This window comes from Schistocerca americana, chromosome 2 (assembly GCF_021461395.2).
Source record: "Schistocerca americana isolate TAMUIC-IGC-003095 chromosome 2, iqSchAmer2.1, whole genome shotgun sequence".
Lineage (NCBI taxonomy): Eukaryota > Metazoa > Arthropoda > Insecta > Orthoptera > Acrididae > Schistocerca > Schistocerca americana.
The window spans coordinates 130,828,059-130,854,449 of record NC_060120.1 but is presented as its reverse complement, the minus strand read 5'-3'; the positions used below and the strand labels follow the sequence as shown (position 1 = coordinate 130,854,449).

General features: G+C 37.2%; 1 protein-coding gene across 1 annotated transcript in view; it reads left to right on the top strand.

Moving 5' to 3' along the window:
* The window catches only part of LOC124594205 (TBC1 domain family member 20), a 121,374-nt gene extending 95,908 nt beyond the window's left edge, over positions 1-25,466 (top strand). Inside the window, exons 7-8 of the mRNA XM_047132563.1 lie at positions 1,401-1,510; positions 19,608-25,466. Coding sequence (XP_046988519.1) covers positions 1,401-1,510; positions 19,608-19,830 — 333 coding nt within the window. The 3' untranslated portion in view covers positions 19,831-25,466. The remainder of the gene's footprint in view (positions 1-1,400; positions 1,511-19,607) is intronic.
* Positions 25,467-26,391: the final 925 nt, after the last annotated feature.

Sequence of the window (26,391 nt, the reverse complement as noted above, 5' to 3'; positions counted from 1 at the left end):
GATATTGTTATTGAACCATGGTGTGTTTTCCCTATTACTCATTTATCTTCCATGGCACCAAATTTCTAGCACATTCAATAAGTCCGAATCTTCCTGTTGACCTAGAATCATGAAATTTGTAAAAAAGCAAGATTTCACAGTACAAGTAAAGAAAAAGTGTGAAAATTGTTAATTTGAAATTATCACCTGAAAGAATATTTTTTGTCATTTTTTGTGCGCCTGCCTGGCCGTCCATCTGTTAAGATGCCCTTTTTCTTGGGAACAGATAGGTGTACCAAATTCAGATTTACGTCACACATTAAGTTGTATGGTCCCTTGGCAGTATAAAGCATTTAAGCTCCTAAGTCAATGCAGTCAAAAGATACAGCTATTTATGTCACATATTTTGATACTCGCAAAGTCACCAATCAAAATCTATTGATTAACTATAAATTTACATAATTAAGTTTGTATGGAACTGTCAGTGCACAGATTGTACTCCTGCCAGGCCAGTTTAATTACCTTTAAAAAAAAATGCTGCTAACATATATTATAATTTGTGGATTGCTGCCACTTTGTTTTTAGTGTGATTCATGCTTCTGTGTTTACTTATCTTATAAAAGATTAGTTCCTCTATATTTATCTCTGTAAAAAGTTGCAGAGATTAGTTTTTAGGATATTATTTTATTGGCAATGTTAAAACCACTATACATGTGCATTTATGCCTCAGCCCTGCCTACAACCCTCTCTTACTTATTACTGTTGTTGAATTGTGTTGTTGTATAGTTACCATTCAGACTAATAAGTAGGATAGAATAATTGGTATGCTGCAGGACAGGAAAAATACTAATTTTAGAGTTTGACAGACATTGTACAGAAATGTAGATTTGGGGTGAAAATGAGTGAGGAAGTATTCTGTATCTACTAAATTAAAAGGAATTGTTACTACCTGTACATGAGCTGTAAGAAAAATGTCCATGAATCAAATGTAAGTTGCCATACTTTCTGGCATAAGGTTAAAAGACAGGAAACTTAGAAAAAGTGTAGATAGGATTAACAACAGATGGTTTGAGAGAGATTGCCAACAAGTTATTTAGTTTAGTTTGTTGAGAATGGAGGAGGGGGAGAGACAGTCTCAGAGATGCTGTGAATTTATTTTGTTGGCATTGTACACTTTATCAAAAATTTGACATTTCAACCACCACATTAAATTTCAAGAGATTTTTAAGAGCAATTTCAATATTATTTGCTGTAGGCTACAAAATGTAAATGGTTTTTAATATAATATGCCCTGTTTAGTATTTTATTGTAATTATGTACAAAGGCAAATGTTGTGCCCATATATTTTAAACCTCCAATAAAGTAGAACGTAAGCAGCAACTCATGTTGTAGATATGTTTTGTAATAAAAATCTCAATTAGATTCCAGATGATTTACCATTTGAAGAACTATTAAAAAAGACAAGTGACCTATATCTACAGTACCCACCAGAAAGTATTGAAGCAGAAGTTTCTGAGAGGTCACGTAGAGAGTGAGTACAATTATTTGTTACATCTCTATAGATGATTAAATTTCTAAGTCTCGTATTTAACCATTTCATTAACTGAGAGAATTTCGAGGATTAATTTGGCCATATGTCATATGAAGTACACTTCTCTTTCCATTCTGGGTTTAAATATATATATATTTAGGAACTTGTTGTATTGATAATGGCATAGAATATGTCAGGATGAGAGAAATTTGCATTGGTAACATACGAGGAACTGTAACATATGCGGCATGCTAAAGAACAAGCATAAATACTTTGTAACTTGTTGCTAGTGCGAATTGTACAATTACTATCAAATTAGGGAAATATTATTCAGAGGGAGAATACATTGCAGCATTGTCTTCCAATTATTTTGGAAAGCTATATTACTGTCCTCAGCATTTTATTCTCATTCTTATTGCAACATATCTTTTCTTGCATTTTTTGTGAACCCTTTGTGTCATTAAGAGATCGAACTGTGCAATCTCTTTATGGTGATGCTCTCATACTCCTATTAATAGTACAATATAAGGAGCAATTCAGCTAAGCTGTTCACCTCAAATACTATATTTGCTGTACCACATAAGTTATCATTATTCTGTTTTCATCCAAATGAACTTGAAAAAATCCTCAAGAAATAATGTATTTCACAGATATATTAATTACATAGATTCTGGTATCAACTTCACCTTTTCAAATTGAACTATAGTAATTTCCTCTGTTAGAATTGTAGGAGACAGATTTTATTATGATATGCTCTTCAAAGCCTGACTGGTAGTTTTGGAGAAATTACAATATTTAGAACTTAGGATTTATCTGTTTTGAACATAAAACAAACTGTGGTCTTACATGGAAGTTATTATTGTTACACAGAACTGCTGTGTCAGGCATTGGGTGCTAAGCCTGATACAGTTAAGAAGGTCTACTTACAAAAGTGGAATAGAAGAGAAAAGTTTAATTTAAAACTGATACTAATCACATATAACAATGAAAATAATCAATTATTGACAACATAATGTGATTGGATCGATAAAAAAAACTACTCACCAAGTGTCTGCTGGAGAACGCACACACAAAAAGATTTTACTTGTAGAAGCTTTCAGAGCCAGTGGCTCCTTCTTCCAGCAGAAGAGTTGAAGGAGAAGGAAGAACGGTGAAGGAAAAGGGGTGAAGTTTGGGAAAGTGACCCAGAATCCCGGGTCAGGAGGGACTTATCAGACATCATTAGTTAGATTCCTTCTCATCCTGTCTGGTAAGTCTGCCCTGAACCAGGGTTCTGGGTGACTTTTCTAAAGTGTATCCCTCTCCTAACCCTCCAGTCCTTTCCCTTCACCCCTCTTCCTTCCCCTTCAACTCTTTTGGTGGAAGGAGGAACTGTTGGCTCTGAAAGCTTGGTAAGTTAAACCTTTTTCTGTGTGTGTTCTCCTGCCACCACTTGGTGAGTAGACTTTTTTTATCTATCAAATTACATTATACAAACAATGGAAAATCCAGGATGGAATGTAACAATATTGTGAAAAGATAGTGACTACTCACCATATAGCAGAGTTGCTGAATCGCAGGTAGGCACAACAAAAGACTATCACAAAAGCTTTCAGCCAACAAGGCCCTTGTGAAAAATACACACACACACACGACTCTGTGGTCTTGCGTGCACGCGTGTGTGCGCACACCACTGTTTGGTGAGTAGATTTTTTTTATCTATCAAATTACATGAACAAACAGTGGAAAATCCAGGATGGAATGTAACAAAGGTCTTGTTGGCCAAAAACTTATTTTGTGACAGTCTTTTTTTTCGTGCCTATCTGCGACTCGATATTTCCACTATATGGTTAGTAACAACTATCCTTTTCATAATATTGATAGAATTACATGATACTAATCACAGTTTGTCACATGAGGTTGCAACAGAGACTTGAGGTATACACATTATTAAGCAATATATGTGTGTCGTAAGTTTAATCTGCCTCTCATGACCTCATCATAGTCCCTAATTTTCCTTCCTTTATGAGTTTGTCAAGATAAACATTTACATTGAAGAATAACACAAGCAACAGCAATCAACAGAAAACTATGAAAGAATGTGGTTGTAAACATTACCTTAAAACTCCGTTTATGTTCCTCATGTGCTAGAAGCGCCCACTGTCTACTGCAATGTGTGTTTGAAAGTGATGGTGCAGGGACAGCAAGATAGATTGAAGAAATTCCTTTTAGATATCATTGCTGTGACTGTGTAATGTTTTAAATCCTCTTGAATACTCAGAACTTGTACATAGACTTCATCTTTGAGTTTATCCCAGAGCAAAAAAGTACAATGGTGTCAAATTGGGTGGACATCCAGGCCAACTGGTAACATCTTCACATCCAGTCTGACCAGTAAAGAGCTGGTTGAACACTTTCCTGCAGGTACCACCACATACATGTATGAATTTCAAATGGTATCTGCTCAATGAGAGTCAGTAGAAATTGAGTAATGAATTGTGCGTATCTTTTACTTGTTAAAGTTTCTTCAGTGGAGTAATGAGCAGCCACATGGTCTCCAGTAATCCTGCACACTCTGCTGCCTCTGATATTCAAATTGCCTCAGCCATTGTGGCCCAGTAACGCGTATTTCTTACTATTTGTACTCTAGCTCATCAAAGGATTTCCTCCAAAACCTAATAAAGTTTTCATTCTATTTTGTGTGTGCCTGTTGACTAAACACTTCTGCTCTCCAGTGGGCGTGATTTCCTATACTCTTAAATTATTTACACTCAGCATTCCATGATCTGTAATGGTACCTTCGGTAGCAAAGAGAATTCTTTGAAGAAAGAACCTGTTGTCTCAATGTCACATGAGAACTGAGTGACAAAACCCAATGTGTCTTCTGCAGTCTCACTGTTTAATCTGTTGATGAAGTGACACGTGAAACAGATGGAAGCTGTTTGCATGCAGTGTGAACAACATTGGGCTAACTTATTCCAGAGGCACACAAAATTTCTCAGGGGCTAACACATGGATTATCAACAGCAGTTAGTAAACCATCTACTACTACATGTGCTCTACTCATTGCAGGCGTGTTCCTTACCCTCTACATAGTATTCTGCTGTCCTTCCAATAACAATGTTTTGCACATAAGCTGAATTATCATTCTTGTTGGATATTGTCTGTCATGATACCTTTGTACATACAGCTCTTTGCATTTCTTCTGCATTCTCTGTAATGAAGTGTCTTATCCAGCTTCTTGTGGTTTGTGAAAGAATTTTTTTTTTTTTTTTTTTTTTTTTTTTTTTTTCAAACTAACCAGCACATGACTCTTTTAATGACACCGACAGAATGAAAAATAAATTTCTTCTGTACCCCTGTTATACTGGTATCACAATGGTGCAGCATTGTGTTTCCTCATCATCCTATGTGACTTATTTCCTTATTTAAGACCATAATCAGTTTCATGTTCATAACAGATACAGCCTAAGATCTAAATATTGTAATTACTCTGAAACTACTAATTGCATTTTGAAGAGTGAAATTCCATTGAATTTCTCTCTTTTAGAACTAAGATACTAGCAGCAGAAATTACTATAGTTCCATGTGAAAAAGTAAAATTGATATCAACATCTCTGCAATTTGTAGAAGTATTAAGAGACTATACATCATTTAATGAGGGCTTTGTAAAAATTCATATGTATGAAAACAGAATTAAAATATAGTAACAATTCTGGAAATATTTGAGGCAAACTGTTTAGCCGAATCACTGTTTATATTAACTGATTAGTTGGTCTGAGGGATACAATGAGTTATAGTCTCCAGCACAACTATTCTTCGTGAAGTTATTTTTGCAAGTAGGTGCTTAATTACATCTTTAAATATGTAAGGTGGCTGTGTGTAGTGTCCCTAAATACTCATGTAAAGGTTACAGTTTCCACAAGTACAAATTTGTGGCAGCTTCTTGCCCATGGGTTTACAAATTATCTCTTAAGGCCAAATAATAATAATAAATGATTAACAGCATTTGGTAGCAAGAGGCAATGGAAATCACTACATTATAGCAACTAAATTCTGCCCACAACATGTGCAGATATTTCATGAAAGAGCTTTCATAGAAAGGGGAAGTAAGTTTTATCATTTAAAATGCCTCTATGTGAGTAATGGCCTGGGAAGGAATGAATAAGTCTAGTGGGTGGAATTATTAAAAGTTCAATGTTTGTGGAGAAAATAGGAAAATTGAAGAGAGGCAGTAATAGGAAGTTAATGTTAGTAGAGATTAGTGAAGTGAAATGATGATAGTGTAATCAGTGAGAGTTATGCTCAGGAAGATGGATAGCAATGAGAATTTCTACAAACAACTCAATGACTGGGTTGAAAACTCAAACCAATGCCAGCCACAGTTGTAAAGATTGACACATCAGTGTCACCAAACACACTCAAGTAATAGATGGATGATGATAAAGAAAGGAGAATATTGACTTTATTTGATTACTGCAGGGAGGCAGAAAACAACTGTGGTCTTAGCCCACTGTTGCTCACACCAAAACTAAGTTTATTGTCCAGTTTTGTTCCACAGGGACACGATTTCTTCAGGATGTAAAGAAACCAATATTCTGAGTCTTTCACCATACAACATTTTGCATTGGAAAGTTAGGTGTGGTACAGTTTCGTACTCCTTACCACATAGTCTATACTTAGGGGCTTCTTTCTCTGTACTAATTGTGTGTAGGTGTTTATTAAAGGCCCAGTGGCTATTCATAGATATTAAAAGTTTGATGTGTCTTCTGTTCAAGTCATGGATTACAGAACTTCTCTTGAAACATGGCTATGGCATCATTAGTTTGCCAGATTTTTATTTTTGGATCATAGTCCAATATTCTACGTGCTGCCTCCTGATACAGCTAAGTAGTTTTTATTTTACTGTTGCTTTAGTGATGATTAGGACAGGTTCTGGTCCAATAAACAGAGTAGTCGCACCTGTCCTGGCTAGTCTATTAGCTTGTTCATTGCCCTGAGTGACCAGGGTCCCACAGCAGATTGCTTTCCCACAGTCTCACAAGCACTTCATGACATTCTGCAACAATCTTTGATCTGGTTGCAGGTTCTGATAGAGATTTCAGAGCTGCTTGGTTGTCTTAACAAATGTAAATGCTATGGTCCTTACAGCAAATATGCAATTTGCTAGCTGGTATTTCCATCAGGAATACCGTGGCCAGCTTTCCTAGAAAGATTGCTCTCTTTAGTGTAGGTTGTCCCAGCCCCAGTGCCTTGGAATGAAAACAACTCCACTGGCCTTCAAGCATGAGAAATGAGTCCATTCGATAGGCTGATACTAAACATACTAAACGCGCTACATAGGAATCTAATTAAACCCTTCCCTGCTTTTTGTAGTAAAGCTGGAAAAATTGTCTGGGTCTTGTGACCTGAATTGTCAAAAAATTCCCACCACCCAGTGTATCTTTTGATATCAATACATTCTCTGGCAGATTTCCAGTTCTCCATTTGATCACCTGTTTAGCCCTGCCTGTCAGGGACTGACCCCTTGTGTTATATGCCAGAGAGCATTGAGGGAAGTGAACCTTGAGAAGTATATCCAGTGTTTCATTTGCTTTTCTTGTGTATCCATCATCATCCTTGCTTAGAGTACCTCCTGGATTAGTCTGTGTACCCCGAGTAGCTGTACTGTAAAATTCCTCACATAATATCTGTCAGGATGATAACTTCGCCTGCTTGATCACACGGTTGTGTTTTACAGGACTGTCCCAGTATTTTGCCCATTGTCCTTTCTTGTATGGTTGAACAGTCTTATTACCTACTTCCTTTGCAATTCCAGATTTTTGTTCCACCAAGGTACATTTCTGTTTGTGCACTTTTGGTGATCAGGCAGTTTTCTAAATATGAGGCCGTAATGGCATATTTCACTGCAGTAGTGTAAGTGTGTTTCCCAGTTTCTTGTGTCGGCTTTTTCTGGGTCTGTTTATCCACAGAAAAGGGAGTAGTAGACTCCTCCATTATTCTCTTGTTCTTTGTCTTTGAGGTAGGAATGTAATTACCCCCTTGACTCTGAGACAGTCACTTTTTTGGAGGTCTTATGTTCAAGACCTTTTCGTTCCCTTCATTCATGTTTAGGAAGCCCTTCTTTATCTTCCTTTTCCTTTTGTTCTTTGAGAAGTTTTCTCTTCTGAGCTCCAGACAAGGATTTGATCTTGACCTGGTCCAACTTCTCAGTAACACTTTCCACTTCTTGGACTGGTGTGTCACCTGATCCAATGATAGAAACAGTTTCTATTGATTCCAGCCCTATTGCTTGGTTGTATGATCTCATAGGTCCCTCAGTTTTTGTTTTGTTATGTGTTCTCCATTTTGCTCACACGAGAATTGGGAATTTATTTGGTCAACACCACAGAACCCTATGTGGAGCAAGGCTGATTACTGGGGGATTTCACCTGGCACCTTGAGGCTCGATTAATGCTACATCTTCCCATGTATCACACACCCTTTGACAAGGATCACATCACACCTTGAGTTGGATATCACGGGAGTTGCGGAAGGACTGTGGGAGTGGATGTGGGAGAGATGGGGTATTGTGGGACACTCTTTGGCTGGTTCATCCACTGAGGCCTTTCCAGCATGGGTGATGGTTTAGATGAAGCAAAGCTCTCAGCTTTTCTAGAACATATAAGCGTCTCCACCCACAGAGTCAGTACTTTGACAATGCGGGTTCCCCTAGAGAGGAAACAAGAAGAATACAAGAAACTGTCAAATGCTTGAAAAACTAATTTTTTATGGAGTTTGGTACACTGTGGTAGAGGTAAGAAAAGAATGCTGAATGATGGCGAATAAAGGCTAGATGAAATACATTAATTCTACAATATGGTGGAAATAGTTATTTCAAACATGCCATTCCAAAATCACAAGTGTTTTTTCCATGTAAAGACCAGACACTGCTGCAGTATACTAAAAAGACCATATCATGGTTACATAAAGATTAAAGAACCATACAGTAGGTGACAAAGCATAGGCGTACTTGAGTATATATGTGGATTCAGATAAAAGCCTGTTGGTAATGAAAATAAGACCATGATAGTACTGACATGTTCCAGTTGGTGTTTTAATACTAATTTCTGGAGGCGAGAGTTGTCCAAAGGACTGGCATTAAAACACATCAGTAACAGTTGATGAGATGCACTTAGAATTACTAAAACTGCTGAGAAGTGCAGGGACTAGGTGCTTATCTAGGTATCACTTATTTATAAAAAGGGATTTTCCATCAAATTTACAGAACAATATTGTCGCAACATTAGTTTATAACACAGTGGATGGAGATGATTTTGGTTTCCGTAGTTTAAGGTACTAGTGAAACAATTTTGATCTTGCACCTTCTGACATTTTTGGACCAACGGAATAAAGAGGGAATGTGCTGTTAGAAATCATGAGAAGCATGAGGATTGAATACAGACAACAATCAATAATCTAGAAAACTTGATGTGTTTAAGAAGAAATGAATAAAAAAAAATATTTCAGAAAAGGGATAAAAGTGCAGGGACAGAATGTGGCAGTGTTAATCAACACACATCAGCCCAAAAAAACACGGAAGACATAGAACTGTTGAATGGAACTTTGATGGAACATGGACTGAGGATAAACAAGGGAAATGTGAAAGTGATGAACACACATAAAAAGGATATCGACTTAGTCACTATCAAAACTGGGTATTTTGAAAATACAGGAAGTAATGAAACTGTGCTGCACAGGAAGCAGTGTAACACCAGGTGGCTGAAACATAAGAGCATCAGAAGCAGATTGTCACAGGTGAAGAAAGATTTCTTCAGTGAAAATAGTCTACTTTTATAAACATTTGTGTTGTTACTTGAATAAGTCAAATTGGCTATCTGTAATTGATTACATTTATTGGTTTCAGAAAATAGCTTTACTAGTCAATACCACAGTTAATTATTTTTATTGATTACTAACTTCAGCTAGAGCTTTTAGCCACCTTCAGATATGGAATTAAACAGAAAAATGCAGATAAGGAAAAATGGTATAGTACAAACTGCCAGTAGAATAGTTTCACACAGGATATTCCCCGATATTCCCTGTCAAACCCCCTTTTCCCCCTCCTGTGTACAATAGCCAACCCGTTGGACACATTATCATAAATTTTGTGAAAGCTGCATTGCTCGATCCTACTATATAGCTAGATGAAACATAAAAGTAAAATTGCATAAAAATATATTTACATGATGTAGTAGTATTAGGATGCACTGCGCCATCACTTCAGGAGAAAAGTTGAAACTACATAATGCTTACCCAAGACTAAGATTGTCGCATCTACTGTCTAGTAACATTATATTAAATAATCTCACATCTGCAGAATGAAATCACAATCAACGTACTATGTTACTGTAGAGACATAGCATCAGAAACAACACATAATTTTCACTCAGTTGTTTGAGGGTGTCGTATGTTCTACATCTACATCTACATTGATACTCCGCAAGCCACCCAACGGTGTGTGGCGGAGGGCACTTTACGTGCCACTGTCATTACCTCCCTTTCCTGTTCCAGTCGCGTATGGTTCGCGGGAAGAACGACTGTCTGAAAGCCTCCGTGCGCGCTCTAATCTCTCTAATTTTACATTCGTGATCTCCTCGGGAGATATAAGTAGGGGGAAGCAATATATTCGATACCTCATCCAGAAACGCACCCTCTCGAAACCTGGACAGCAAGCTACACCGCGATGCAGAGCGCCTCTCTTGCAGAGTCTGCCACTTGAGTTTATTAAACATCTCCGTAACGCTATCACGGTTACCAAATAACCCGGTGACGAAACGCGCCGCTCTTCTTTGGATCTTTTCTATCTCCTCCGTCAACCCGACCTGGTACGGATCCCACACTGATGAGCAATACTCAAGTATAGGTCGAACGAGTGTTTTGTAAGCCACCTCCTTTGTTGATGGACTACATTTTCTAAGCACTCTCCCAATGAATCTCAACCTGGTACCCGCCTTACCAACAATTAATTTTATATGATCATTCCACTTCAAATCGTTCCGTACGCATACTCCCAGATATTTTACAGAAGTAACTGCTACCAGTGTTTGTTCCGCTATCATATAATCATACAATAAAGGATCCTTCTTTCTATGTATTCGCAATACATTACATTTGTCTATGTTAAGGGTCAGTTGCCACTCCCTGCACCAAGTGCCTATCCGCTGCAGATCTTCCTGTATTTCGCTACAATTTTCTAATGCAGCAACTTCTCTGTATACCACAGCATCATCCGCGAAAAGCCGCATGGAACTTCCGACACTATCTACTAAGTCATTTGTATATATTGTGAAAAGCAATGGTCCCATAACACTCCCCTGTGGCACGCCAGAGGTTACTTTAACGTCTGTAGACGTCTCTCCATTGATAACAACATGCTGTGTTCTGTTTGCTAAAAACTCTTCAATCCAGCCACACAGCTGGTCTGATATTCCGTAGGCTCTTACTTTGTTTATCAGGCGACAGTGCGGAACTGTATCGAACGCCTTCCGGAAGTCAAGAAAAATAGCATCTACCTGGGAGCCTGTATCTAATATTTTCTGGGTCTCATGAACAAATAAGGCGAGTTGGGTCTCACACGATCGCTGTTTCCGGAATCCATGTTGATTCCTACATAGTAGATTCTGGGTTTCCAGAAATGACATGATACGCGAGCAAAAAACATGTTCTAAAATTCTACAAGAGATCGACGTAAGAGATATAGGTCTATAGTTTTGCGCATCTGCTCGACGACCCTTCTTGAAGACTGGGACTATCTGTGCTCTTTTCCAATCATTTGGAACCCTCCGTTCCTCTAGAGACTTGCGGTACACGACTGTTAGAAGGGGGGCAAGTTCATTCGCGTACTCTGTGTAGAATCGAATTGGTATCCCGTCAGGTCCAGTGGACTTTCCTCTATTGAGTGATTCCAGTTGCTTTTCTATTCCTTGGACACTTATTTCGATGTCAGCCATTTTTTCGTTTGTGCGAGGATTTAGAGAAGGAACTGCAGTGCGGTCTTCCTCTGTGAAACAGCTTTGGAAAAAGGTGTTTAGTATTTCAGCCACTTACTGATTTAACGTAAGACCAGAACTTCCTAGGATTTTCTGTCAAGTCGGTACATAGAATTTTACTTTCGAATTCAATGAACGCTTCACGCATAGCCCTCCTTACGCTAACTTTGACATCGTTTAGCTTCTGTTTGTCTGAGAGGTTTTGGCTGCGTTTAAACTCTTTGCTTTCGCAGTAGTTTCCTAACTTTGTTGTTGTACCACGGTGGGTTTTTCCCGTCCCTCACAGTTTTACTCGGCACGTACCTGTCTAAAACGCATTTTACGATTGCCTTGAACTTTTTCCATAAACACTCAACATTGTCAGTGTCGGAACAGAAATTTTCGTTTTGATCTGTTAGGTAGTCTGAAATCTGCCTTCTATTACTCTTGCTAAACAGATAAACCTTCCTCCCTTTTTTTTATATTCCTATTAACTTCCATATTCAGGGATGCTGCAACGGCCTTATGATCACTGATTCCCTGTTCTGTACATACAGAGTCGAAAAGTTCGGGTCTGTTTGTTATCAGTAGGTCCAAGATGTTATCTCCACGAGTCGGTTCTCTGTTTAATTGCTCGAGGTAATTTTCGGATAGTGCACTCAGTATAATGTCACTCGATGCTCTGTCCCTACCACCCATCCTAAACATCTGAGTGTCCCAGTCTATATCTGGTAAATTGAAATCTCCACCTAAGACTATAACATGCTGAGAAAATTTATGTGAAATGTATTCCAAATTTTCTCTCAGTTGTTCTGCCACTAATGCTGCTGAGTCGGGAGGTCGGTAAAAGGAGCCAATTATTAACCTAGTTCGGTTGTTTAGTGTAACCTCCACCCATAATAATTCACAGGAACTATCCACTTCTACTTCACTACAGGATAAACTACTACTAACAGCGACGAACACTCCACCACCAGTTGCATGCAATCTATCCTTTCTAAACACCGTCTGTACCTTTGTAAAAATTTCGGCAGAATTTATCTCTGGCTTAAGCCAGCTTTCTGTACCTATAACGATTTCAGCTTCGGTGCTTTCTATCAGCGCTTGAAGTTCCGGTACTTTACCAACGCAGCTTCGACAGTTGACAATTACAATACCGATTGCTGCTTGGTCCCCGCATGTCCTGACTTTGCCCCACACCCGTTGAGGCTGTTGCCCTTTCTGTACTTGCCCAAGGCCATCTAACCTAAAAAACCGCCCAGCCCACGCCACACAACCCCTGCTACCCGTGTAGCCACTTGTTGCGTGTAGTGGACTCCTGACCTATCCAGCGGAACCCGAAACCCCACCACCCTATGGCGCAAGTCGAGGAATCTGCAGCCCACACGGTCGCAGAACCGTCTCAGCCTCTGATTCAGACCCTCCACTCAGCTCTGTACCAAAGGTCCGCAGTCAGTCCTGTAGACGATGCTGCAGATGGTGAGCTCTGCTTTCATCCCGCTAGCGAGACTGGCAGTCTTCACCGAATCAGATAGCCGCCGGAAGCCAGAGAGGATTTCCTCCGATCCATAGCGACACACATCATTGGTGCCGACATGAGCGACCACCTGCAGATGGGTGCACCCTGTACCCTCCATGGCATCCGGAAGGACCCTTTCCACATCTGGAATGACTCCCCCCGGTATGCACACGGAGTGCACATTGGTTTTCTTCCCCTCTCTTGCTGCCATTTCCCTAAGGGGCCCCATTACGCGCCTGACGTTGGAGCTCCCAACTACCAGTAAGCCCACCCTCTGCGACTGCCCGGATCTTGCAGACTGAGGGGCAACCTCTGGAACAGGACAAGCAGCCATGTCAGGCTGAAGATCAGTATCAGCCTGAGACAGAGCCTGAAACCGGTTCGTCAGACAAACTGGAGAGGCTTTCCGTTCAGCCCTCCGGAATGTCTTTCGCCCCCTGCCACACCTTGAAACGACCTCCCACTCTACCACAGGTGAGGGATCAGCCTCAATGCGGGCCGTATCCCGGGCAACCACAGTCTTAGTCCGATCAGGGGATGCGTGGGACGAGCTGGCCGTCCCCGACAAACCCCCATCCGGACCCCCACAGTGATGCCCATTGGCAACAGCCTCAAGCTGTGTGACCGAAGCCAACACTGCCTGAAGCTGGGAGCGAAGGGATGCCAACTCAGCCTGCATCCGAACACATGTTACCCATAAGACGTAGCATCAGTAAACAGTAAGGAAAATGTTTAGGTGATACACCATTTATTAAATATGAATAAATTGTATAAGGTTTACAAGAACTGTATCTACAAAATGTTTATCATTGGACACTGCTGCTAAGAATGTTGATGTAAAACCCATGACACACTTCCAAACTGTGTGAGGCATCTTATTACTATGGAACAAGTTGTTACAGAGTTCATATTAATTTTACTCTTTTATATGATTCTGTATTTTTTTATACCTGAATAGTTTTAGTTACTTACATATTGTTACATAGATAATACAAATGTTGTTACAGGTATTTTGAAATATATTTATATGCCACTGACAGCAATGGGTTTTAATTATACAAATTTTCCATATTCTTTCTTGTTATTGAAATAATTTTTATTGTAATTGCTATAGATAGTAAATTGTTCAGTAGTTTTTCACTTCAGTGAATATTCTACCAGTAGAGCCATCTTGCAAAATGTTGCTTTCTTGCAAACCCTGACACATATCATCATGTAGTATTGTCCCTGCCACGAGGCAGGCATCATTTTTTACCAATGCTACATTTCATGTGTAACTCATTCTATAAACTGGATATAATAGAGGGAAACATTCCACTATAAACTGTGTTGTTCATACTTCACTTGTGGAATCTATGTAGTACAAGACTTGCACAAGCAATAAGACATCCTCATATAACTGAATGAAAATAATGTATTGTTTTCTGATGCAACATAACATATTGTGTTAGTTGTAATTTCACTGTGCACATGTGGAGATTATTTGCTATAATGTTGTTATGCAGTGGATGCAATGATTTCTTAGTCTTGAGTAAGTAGTAAGTTTCAGTTTTGTTTTTGTTATGACAACACACTGCGTCATAATAGTTGCTCATGAAGTAAATATGTATTTTTAGGTGTCTTTACATTAATGTTGGATTGAGCTACGCAGCTTGCATAAAATTTATGATGGCAGGTCCTAGATGAGTGATGGTATACAAGGGAGGGGGCGAATGCTGTAGTATATACATGATTATGCTGTAGAACTATTGTATTAGCAGTTCGTGTCAGACCATTTTTCCTTACGTGCAATTTTCTGTGGAATTACAGATCTGAACAATTTTAGCCAAAACTAGTAATCAATAAAAATGACAAATTGCGATCCACACCAATAAAGGATTTTTTCTGATTACAGTAAATGCATTAATATTTACATAGAACTGAGCAAAAATTTCTAAGGCATTGTGTCTAAAGCACAGCACAGCATTGTGTGAAAGTGAAAAAAATGAGTTGTAGGAAAATTACAGAAAAGAACTGGAAGCATTTGAAATATGATGATATTGGAAAATGATAAAAGTTAGAGTGAAGAGGTATAATTAGAAAAAAAAGGAACCAATTGAATTATTGTGACACACACTCATCGTGGTTTGGCTGTATGTCAGTAGGTATTTTGCCGATGATGATGATGATGATGATGATGATGATGATGATGTCACTGTAAAGAATCCACTGCATGCAGTGTTCTCGTGTTGTCCATATTGCTTGTATTGAATGTCTGAAGTAAAAACATCTCCACCTTATTCTTTACTTATTATTATTATTATTATTATTATTATTATATCTTTCCTTTCTCAGACGTTATGTGTGGTTAAAAATGGAAAGTGATGCGGACCTTGATCAAGCGTGACTTGCTTTTAACTGTACGGTATATGTTACATTGCATTTAGGAACTTTTGGGTAATTGAACAAGTATCAATAATTACAGATTTCTGTAGTTGTATATATAAGTTTGGATGTAGCTGTATTGCTTTGATGTACTGGTGGATATTGTGTGGTATGACTCCTGTAGTTGATAGTATAATTGGTATGATGTCAACTTTATCCTGATGCCACGTCTTTGACTTCCTCAGCCAGTTGGATGTATTTTTCAATTTTTTTCTCCTGTTTTCTTCTGTATATTTGTTGTATTTGGTATGGATATTTCGATTAGTTGTTAGTTTCTTCTTTTTATTGGTGAGTATGCTGTCAGGTTTGTTATGTGGTGGTGTTTTATCTGTTATAATGGTTCTGTTCCAGTATAATTTGTATTCATCATTCTCCAGTACATTTTGTGGTGCATACTTGTATGTGGGAACATGTTGTTTTATAAGTTTATGTTGTAAGGCAAGCTGTTGATGTATTATTTTTGCTACATTGTCATGTCTTCTGGGGTATTCTGTATTTGCTAGTATTGTACATCCACTTGTGATGTGATCTACTGTTTCTATTTGTTGTTTGCAAAGTCTGCATTTATCTGTTGTGGTATTGGGATCTTTAATAATATGCTTGCTGTAATATCTGGTGTTTATTGTTTGATCCTGTATTGCAATCATGAATCCTTCAGTCTCACTGTATATATTGCCTTTTGTTAGCCATGTGTTTGATGCGTCTTGATCGATGTGTGGCTGTGTTAGATGATACGGGTGCTTGCCATGTAGTGTTTTCTTTTTCCAATTTACTTTCTTCGTATCTGTTGATGTTATGTGATCTAAAGGGTTGTAGAAGTGGTTATGAAATTGCAATGGTGTAGCCGATGTATTTATATGAGTGATTGCTTTGTGTATTTTGCTAGTTTCTGCTTGTTCTAGAAAGAATTTTCTTAAATTGTCTACCTGTCCATAATGTAGGTTTTTTATGTCGATAAATCCCCTTCCTCCTTCCTTTCTGCTTGATGTGAATCTTTCTGTTGCTGAATGAAAGAGATGTATTCTATATTTGTGGCATTATGATCGTGTAAGTGTATTGAGTGCTTCTAGGTCTGTGTTACTCCATTTCACTACTCCAAATGAGTTGGTCAATATTGGTATAGCAGAAGTATTTGTAGCTTTTGTCTTGTTTCTTGCTGTCAATTCTGTTTTCAATATTTTTGTTAGTCTTTGTCTATATTTTTCTTTCAGTTCTTCTTTAATATTTGTATTATCTATTCCTATTTTTTGTCTGTATCCTAGATATTTATAGGCATCTGTTTTTTCCATCGCTTCTTTGCAGTCGCTGTGGTTATCCAATATGTAATCTTCTTGTTTAGTGTGTTTTCCCTTGACTATGCTATTTTTCTTACAATTGTCTGTTCCAAAAGCCATTTTTATATCGTTGCTGAATACTTCTGTTATCTTTAGTAATTGGTTGAGTTGTTGATTTGTTGCTGCCAGTAGTTTTAGATCGTCCATGTATAGCAAATGTGTGATTTTGTGTGGGTATGTTCCAGTAATATTGTATCCATAATTTGTATTATTTAGCATGTTGGATAGTGGGTTCAGAGCAAGGCAGAAGCAGAAAGGACTTAATGAGTTTCCTTGGTATATTCCACGCTTAATCTGTATTGGCTGTGATGTGATATTATTTGAATTTGTTTGGATATTAAGTGTGGTTTTCCAGTTTTTCATTACTATGTTTAGGAACTGTATCAATTTAGGATTTACTTTATATATTTCCAATATTTGTAGTAACCATGAGTGGAGTACACTATCAAAAGCTTTTTGGTAATCAATGTATGCGTAGTGTAGCGACCTTTGTTTAGTTTTAGCTTGATATGTCACCTCTGCATCTATTATCAGTTGCTCTTTACAAATTCGTGCTCCTTTGCAACAACTTTTTGTTCTTCATTTATAATTTTGTTCTGTGTTGTATGTGTCATTAATTTCTGTGTAATGACTGAAGTTAATATTTTGTATATTGTTGGTAGGCATGTTATGGGGCGATATTTAGCTGGGTTTGCTGTGTCTGCTTGATCTTTAGGTTTCAGATAAGTTGTTCCATGTGTAAGGGTATCAGGGAATGTGTATGGGTGTGCAATGTAACTGTTAAATAATTTAGTTAGATGTGAATGTGTTGAGGTGAACTTCTTTAGACAGAAATTTGCTATTTTATCTTTTCCAGGGGCTTTCCAATTGTGAGTAGAATTAATTGCTTGGGTGACATCATGTTGGAAAATTATCACTTCAGGCATTTGTGGTATCATCTTGTATGTGTGTGTTTCTGCTTGTATCCACCGTGCATGCCTGTTATGATGTACCGGGTTTGACCATATGTTGCTCCAGATGTGTTCCATGTCTGTTATGTTTGGTGGATTGTCTATTTTAATGTGTGTGTTATCTATTGTCTGGTAAAATTTCTTTTGGTTTGTGTTGAATGTTTGGTTTTGTTTCCTGCTATTTTCACTTTTTTTGTATCTTCTAAGTTGTTTGGCCAATGCTTGTAATTTCTGCTTCTTTTCGTCTAATTGCTCTATCGCTTCTTGTTGTGAGATTTTACCTAACCTTTTTCGTTTTTTTTCTGACATTTCATTTCTTATAAATTGTGTTAGCTGTCCGATGTCTTTTCTCAGTTTTTCTATTCTGATCTGTAGCCTGTGTTGCCATGCTGGTTTTGTGGGTTTCTTCTGTGTGTGGGTTGGTTCTGATTCTGCCTAGTGTGTCTATTTAGTGTAGTGAGTGCTCCTATATAAACCAGCAGTTGTAACTCTTCCATAGTTGTGTTTTCATTTATTTTGTTGTGTATGATTGTGTTGATAGTTGTTATTGTTGTTTCGACTTGTGGGTTATTTGGCGGTCTATGCAAGAATGGTCTAATGTCTGTATTTGTGTCTTTGTATTCTATATATGTCAGCTGAAATTTTTCTTCTATATCTAACATGTGTGTCACTTCGTGTTCTATTTGTGCTTGTTCTGGTGGCTGTCTTAAGATTTCGTTTTCCTCTGATTGTTTAATTGATGCGTGGTGTTCTTTGTTTGTTTGCTCTGGGATGGTTCCTAGGTTTGTTGCTTGGTAATAACAGAACAAGAGGTGTCAATTAACTTCATCTGACCATCTCATCCTCTGTCTTTGTTTTCCTTCTAGGGTGGTTGCAGGAAGCATATCCTGCAAAACACCTCTATTTGGACTTAAATCAGTTTCCAGTTGGCTACCAGTGTTGTTACCATTGTGGGCGGGCATAGGGTTCAAGCGTCGTCCCCAACCATGACGGCGCTTGTCCGAGGCTTCTTTAGTTCTGTCCTGAACCAACTCATCACTCTAAAAGGGGGGTTAGCCCTATTAGTGGTTTGTTCTTTTCGTTGCCTTTTACGACTGGCAGAACATACCGGAGGCCAATCCTTTCCCGGGCCTCCACGGGATTTATTATTATTATTGTCTTCACTTTCTCAGACGTTAAGTCCGGTTAAAAATGGAGTGACGCGGACCTTGATCAAGCGTCACTTCCTTTTAACTGTACGGTATGTGTTATATTGCATTTAGGAACTTTCGGGTAATTGAACATGTATCAATAATTACGGATTTCTGTAGCTGTATTATTATTATTATTATTATTAGTAGTAGTAGTAGTAGTAGTAGTACTATTATTATTACAATAATGGAAATACCAGAACAGAATTAGTGTGTTAGGGAAGGTTGACTACTGACCTGTGATTTACTGATGCACAATGAAAGATGTACGTGACAGCACAAAGGCATTTCTAGATTTTGAATTATCATCCCTTTTCTAGTTTAAGTACACACTCTTACACCAACATCCACAAAGGCAACTACACACTGACCCCCATAGTCACAGCAATATTCACTGATTGAGGAGTGTGTCTGCTTCTCTTTTGATGCTTATTATATTAGTTATTTGATAAAGATCTTATTTTTTAATTTACATTTTGATTCCCACAGTTTTGTTACATGTAGATTTTGAGTGATCTATTATTTACTTTTTATACTTTTTCACATGCTTCAATAGTTAAGAGATCTTACATGGTGATTTCAGTTGCAAGTGAGAAATACTGTGTTACATAAATCATACGCTTCAGTATGTGATATCTACAATAGTTGTTTTTAACAAGTATTTTATTAATTAACAAACTTTCTTCCACAGGTCGAGACCAAGGAGATCTGTTGTTCCACAGAGACCTTTGCCACCACAACAGTTCAGCACGCTCTGGAGGTGGTTGGAGTGGAGTGGAGTAGTGCATCAAGGAGCACCTCGCCGAAAATTCACAATGCTTGTTGTTCCAGTTGTTACCACATTAGTTGTCATTTACGCCTATTGTAAAGCAGCTGAGGCATACACTTTTGATCTCGTCACATCAATAAGATAGTAAAAGTAGAATCAAGGACAACTGAAACTATATAAGTGTTAGATTCATTACAGATTATTTGTTGGGCATTTTAGCAGAATCATGCCTTTTTACCCGTGCAATACTCCAACAATACTGTTTTTCAATGTTACAGTCATTGTACCTGATGGCATGATCTGCATCTGTGGGTTGCTAGAACATTACTGTATTCTGACAGATGGTATATATGGTGCTAAACATGGAGTACCATGTTTGATGCTAGTGAAATTAAGAGGCACGTTTGTGTGCTGAGGCTACATTCGTATCAAACTTGTCAACATATATAAAGAGCGACTTATTTTTCAAAAATTATAGGGTGTAAAGAATATTTATGAGAAATACAGAAATGTCTTTACTTGAGTGTTGCATCGGTTTCATAGAATGTGCGAATAGTCTGCCTGAAAAAGGCCCCAATAGTTCAGAAAGAATGCTAATATTTTTATATGATTCCTTTAGCAATATATGCCACTACTGTGTTTCTTTTGTGATCAGGGACTAGTGTACAGCTATAGTTATGATTGATTCCTCAAAAAATTATATGTTCTGCACATATTCAACCCTGCAACAGTGGTTTAGACACAGATCTGAAGAATGATGAAACTCGAACTTCAAATGATGGATACTGCATTTATCTGCTTTTGTAAAACAGTAGAGGACTGAAGAAATAAGTATATATCATGATTGTTACATAATACTTGTTGATATGTACACATGCAGACCAGTGCCCATATTTTTCACAAGTGCGAAATAATGTGTTCACAGTATGTGGCTTTTGTCATTACAATACTGCAGATTTGTACTGTACTTGTTTCCAAGTAAACAGTTGAGCCTTCAATAACAGCAAACATTAGAAAGTAATGACTTAATCAGTGACTATAATGCACATTCAAAAACACCATACTACTAAACAAATGAAGCAAAGTTGTGATTGACAGTGAAGTTTGGAAATATACATTCCTTGGTGTGGTATCTTTGATCATGAAAGATCTGTATTACTACCAGTTGTCTCACATTATTAAAAAGAAAACTTGCTTATGTTCATGAAGGGTCTAAAAGTTTTCGACCATAATTTCCATAATAGGTACTGTTAAAATTAACAGAATTGTGAAGACTGATCAGTTACTGTTTTTCTATTGATATTGCCTTAATCAAATGATTTTGCATAGAAAGAAATTACAGTCTGCAATGGCACTAAACCACATTTATCAGGTGCTTTGAATCTTTCTGAACGTGTATGTCAGTTTATGCCAATTGTGTTATATTTATTCCTATACAAATACTTAATTCGGTGCAAGGAGTAAGCATTGAGATAAACTACATACTTGTGAAGACTGGCTCAAGTTACTATCCTCTTCTAACTTAATGCGGTAATTTCTATACCATTACAAGTGTCTGTTCCTGTAACTTCAGTGCACATCATCATTAGAACCATTACTTATGTATCTGAAAGTGATGAATTTATTTCTAGACTATGAAGTAAACCGAAATAATTGTAGTTTAGAGAATGAAAATGTTTTTAAACAAATATGGCTTTTAATCATAGGATTATTTTTTCTTGTAGTATTCTCATCCACATTATAACTTAGTCCTATTTTGAACAATGTATCAAATTTGGTCCTGTGGCACCTGTGTATTGCATTTTACCTTCAGTTTGATTTGATATCTCAATCAACAGCAGAGTTTTGAATAATCAGTACTTTCTGCTGGAACTTTCAGTAGCTGTCAACAGATTTCTGAAAGCAGAAGCATAGAGATTGTTTCAGGCAGAATTTATATCTGTGTAGAGAATATTGATTTGTCTCTCTGCCCATTCAGTGATTATAAATATACTGTTACATTCTTTTAAGGCCATTTGCAAACTAAGTAGTGCCATAATTGTTGTTGTTGTTATTATTTGTTACTTCATGCTTTTCCTGTTGAAGACACTATTTCCTAACACTTTACTGTATTCTTACAATTTTTACCCCCCCCCCCCCCCCCCCACCACCACCAATTTTTTCAAGAACACTGAGTATTAATCGCATTAAAGACCTGGAGGAGATAGAAAATTGTCAGAAATGGGACACAATGTATAGCTTTTGAATGATTTTTGATGTCTGAGCTCTTGTGAAATAACAAAAAAATAGCATAGACACAAGAGACACCAATAATATTACTGTATTAGATGTTGAAGTGACACAATTCACGCTCTGTGGACAAACACTGCTTCTTGTTAAGAAATCATGTACCTGCAGACCTCACTTCATTCATGGTGTAATATATCAATGAAAATAATCAGTTTTTGGAAATATAAGTAACTGAACAGACAAAAGTTTATTCAACCGGTGGCAGCAGGAGAGCATACGCATAAAAGGCATTACAGTTTGCTGGTTTTCACAGCCAGTGGGTTCTCCTTCTGGCAGAAGGGTTGAGGGGGAAGGAAGAGGGGTGATGGAAAAGGGCTGGTGAGTTTTAGAAAAAGTCATCCAGATCCCCGGGTCGGGGGAGACTTACCAGACAGAATGAGAAGGAAAGACCAATTGTTGGGGACTGCGATGGATGAGATTTGAAAATCTCAGAGCTTAAAGATGGAAGATAGGGTAATATGCAAGGCAGAAATTACTGTTAAAACATCTATCATGAGTTAATAAGAGTAAAGATCTAAGTGCATTACATGTGATAAAGGTGGGAGGGGACAGTGAAAAAATAGACAGGGCAGAAAATGAAAGATGTAGAAAACTAAAAGGGAATGAAGAAAGGAATAGTTACTGTGAAGGAATGCTGAGACTGAGGAAGTAATATCAGTCTTGCATATTGCCCTATCTCCCACCTTCAAATTCCCAGATTTTCAAATCTCATATGCAGTTTTTCCTTCCCATCCCATCTGGTAAGTCTCCCCTGATAGCAAACTGTAATACCTTTTATACGTATTTTCTCCTGTCACCACTTGGTGAGTAGATTTTTTATCTATTTGATTACTTATATTCATTGATGGTGTATTTTGTTTTGGTTTAGTGTTTCTTTGATTTGACTTAAATCTTGGATGCTGGACCAACAAAACTGTCTTTTTTTCTGAAGACTGCACAGTACTGGTATCAGTAATTGTGATCTATTTAAAATTATAAGTTTTTATCTAAATTTTGCTCATAAAATTCTTGTAACTTATCCATGTTACTTTAGAAGACTGTTTCACATATGTACTTGCTTTCATTTTTTGAACAGTAGCCTACTGAATTCATGTGCATTGCTAGTTAAATAACAGAGGTAATGGTTACATTTTGTACAGAGGAGGAAGTAGTGTTGTACTGCTAATTATACTTCTGGTTGGGTATTTGCCTTTTAAGCTTCAACACTCAAACAAGATTTAAAGTACTGCTTATTTCGTTCCATGTGAATTTTTTTTTTTTCTTCTTTGGTTTACTCATCCTTCTGAACAGTATTCACATGCAAGAACGAACTTCGTCTTTCATGATTTCTCAAATGTCGTTTATGTGCACGTAATATGCTTGCCATTCCCTGCCACTTCTCCTGTTCTCTGTATTACTGTTTAATATTAAATCAGAATGAGAGGGAGACATATGCAGTTGAGAATTAAAAAGTCAGCATTTTACATAGAATTTGCACAGAGCAAAAAGTTCTCACTAAAAAATTATGAGTTTATTTGCTCTAATTATAGATTTGTGTTGCAACATTATTATTGGGACTGAATATGCACTAGCAAAAGAAAGAAGTAAAGAATATGAAACATAGTTCAGGATAGTGAAACGTTTAGCTTCACAACTGAAATAGTAGTAACTGCAAGTGTTTATTACTTTCTGCAAATTATTTGGTTCCAAAGCCTTATGATGACCCAATAATTTACAAGTGTGATAAATGGGAATTTAATGACTAAATATTTCCTTTTATTCTTTCAAAGGATTACATGATGTTTCACTTATTCCAGTTTTTTTGTTGTAAACTGCTACTATAACTGGATAAGAAATTTAGACATTCTAAAAAGAAGTTATTAATAATGAAACATTAACAAATGGTAAAACAAGAGATTATTCCCAATATTCTTTCTTCTTTTAATCAAAATAACTGAAATATTGTGGTCTCTGTAGGGAGAACCCTAACATATTTATGATTTTGTGGATTATCAGGTGTAGAAGTATGAAATGTGAATTTTTTGTCAAAAAAAAAAAAACAAAACAAAAAAAAGAGTTAAATTCAGAAGAATGGCAAGTAGTGCTTTATTCAAAGTATGCTTCGTTATTTGTTACACATTTTTCCCATCTTTCAGGCCATGGTGACTGCCACGCCAGTAAAATTTTTCCCTTTTGCTGCAACCCCTTCGTCGAGCCATTTTTTTTTTTTTTTTTTCACACCTTCATATGAACCAAACCACTGCTCAGCATCTGTGTGACCCATCGATGCACACAAATGGTAATCAGCAGGAGCCAAGTCTGGTGAGTAAGCTGCATGGAGTAGAACTTCCCAGACAAGTACTTCCAGCGTGTCGCAAACCAGTTTTGCTGTATGTGAAGGACCAGTGGCAGGAAGAAAATTACTGTGTGTTGTCTCTTAGGCTATTGTGGCATTTTTTTAAGCAGCAAATGGTTCATATTAAGTCCATTGTTGTTGGTAACACCTAGTATTAAGTTTTGCCAGGTTTTAACAGCTTATAATAGACCATGCCCCTCTGGTCCCACCCAACACAAAAGAGTATCGCCTTCTTGGCAAAGTGATTCAGGCTTGCGAGAAATGTGGATGGTATGCTTGGGTCTAATCATGATTTTTGCACTTGAGCTTCTCAAAATAAATCCACTTTTCATCCCTGTAACTATACACTGCAAAAATAACTTCCTTTTGTATCAAGGGAGCAAAATCTCAAGTGTTTTTGTGCTTTTCCATTTGCCTGTCATTCAACTCAGGTGGTACCCATTTATTGGTCTTCCGAATCTTTCCCATCTCTTGTAGTAGATTGGAAACAGTTTGTTGACTAATGCTCAATTGCTCAGTGAGTTGTTTTTGTGTTTGCGAATAATCTTCATTCGACAATGCTTCCAATTCCACATCTTTGTATTTTTTTGGCTGTTTTCCATGTTCCTTGTTTACAACATTGAAGCCACTAGTTTTGAAATACCGAAACCACTGTTCACGGATAACTTTCAATGGAGCATCTTCACCGTAAGCTTCTTGGAGTAATTGGTATGATTCAGCAGCTGTTTTCTTCAAATGAAAACAAAAAATTAATGCTGTCCATGAATGCTCTTTGTTAGATATAAATATTGACATATTGAACACAACACTGTACACATACTTTTCCAGTTTATCATTCCTGCATGTCTGACGCATGATAACACAGTAAAATGACACGTGTCAAATCTTTATAGCACAAGTTGCATTGATGCTACATCTGTCGTCTGAAATCCGCATTTCATACTTGTACATTTCAGAGTGTAGTCATTTTACTGTTGCATTGTCAGTTCATAACATATTGTACAAGATAGAAGTGGAGTAAATTTTGTCCTTATTTGACAATGTATCTGGCATTTTAATTTAGAAGATCAATAGTTAATTCAGACACACTGCATTATTTCAACAGAAAACAGAATAACATTGTTTCCATGTATATATAGCCCAAGAACAAACTGTGTGAAAAAAATTATTACATTTACTCTATTTGCTTACATGGCATATCCCAATTAAATCTGATCATTTTATTTTTTGTTTTTAAAGCTTGTTTATTTATATTTCTTATTGAAAACTTGAATTCATTATTTTAGGCAATTATAGCCATTCTAGTCATTTACCATAAGGGTTTCAGGTAGTTTTGTTACTGTGATTTTACTGTTAATTGAATTATAATAATCAGATTTTTAGAATATCAGCAGTGGAAGTCTGGAATTTGTTTAATTCAAATATTAGAATTTGTGGTTACTTTTTCATATCATGTACATGATGGCACATGTGATATTTTGGTTTATACATTAGAAAGACCAGTATGAAACACTTACTGATGTATGATATGAGTAAGAAATAAGTTCTGCAGTGATCCTGTGTTCTGCTTGGTGTTGGCTGTTAAAATTCATGACAGATTTTGTAATTTGAAATGTGACAGTATAAATAATTTGCTTTTTCTAGTAAAATGAATATTTTACACTGTTTTAATGTGCACCTCTCTGTATTTATGAAATTTATTCAAAAAGTGATTACCAAAAAAAGTGAAAATCAACATCTGGGACATGCCATTTTCCAAAACTGAAAAACCAGGGCAAATGCAACAGAACCACAGTTCTAAAAGTAAGCAGCTAATTCCTATATTTCGTGTAAGAAGACTTTGATTAGGCTGAGGAGGCCAATGGGCAACAGGTAGAGGAAGTTTCACCCCATCAGCGGCCATTCCTGTGGTGGATACGGGAGATTTCTGTGGCCATTAAATGCCAAAGAAGGGCATTCCAGCAATATAAGTGCCCTCCATTGAGAGACACTGTTACCTTCAATATCTCTGAGCTGGAACTCATGTCATTATAAAAACACAAAAGGAGGAACACTGGGAATGTTTTGTATCCATCTTTAGAA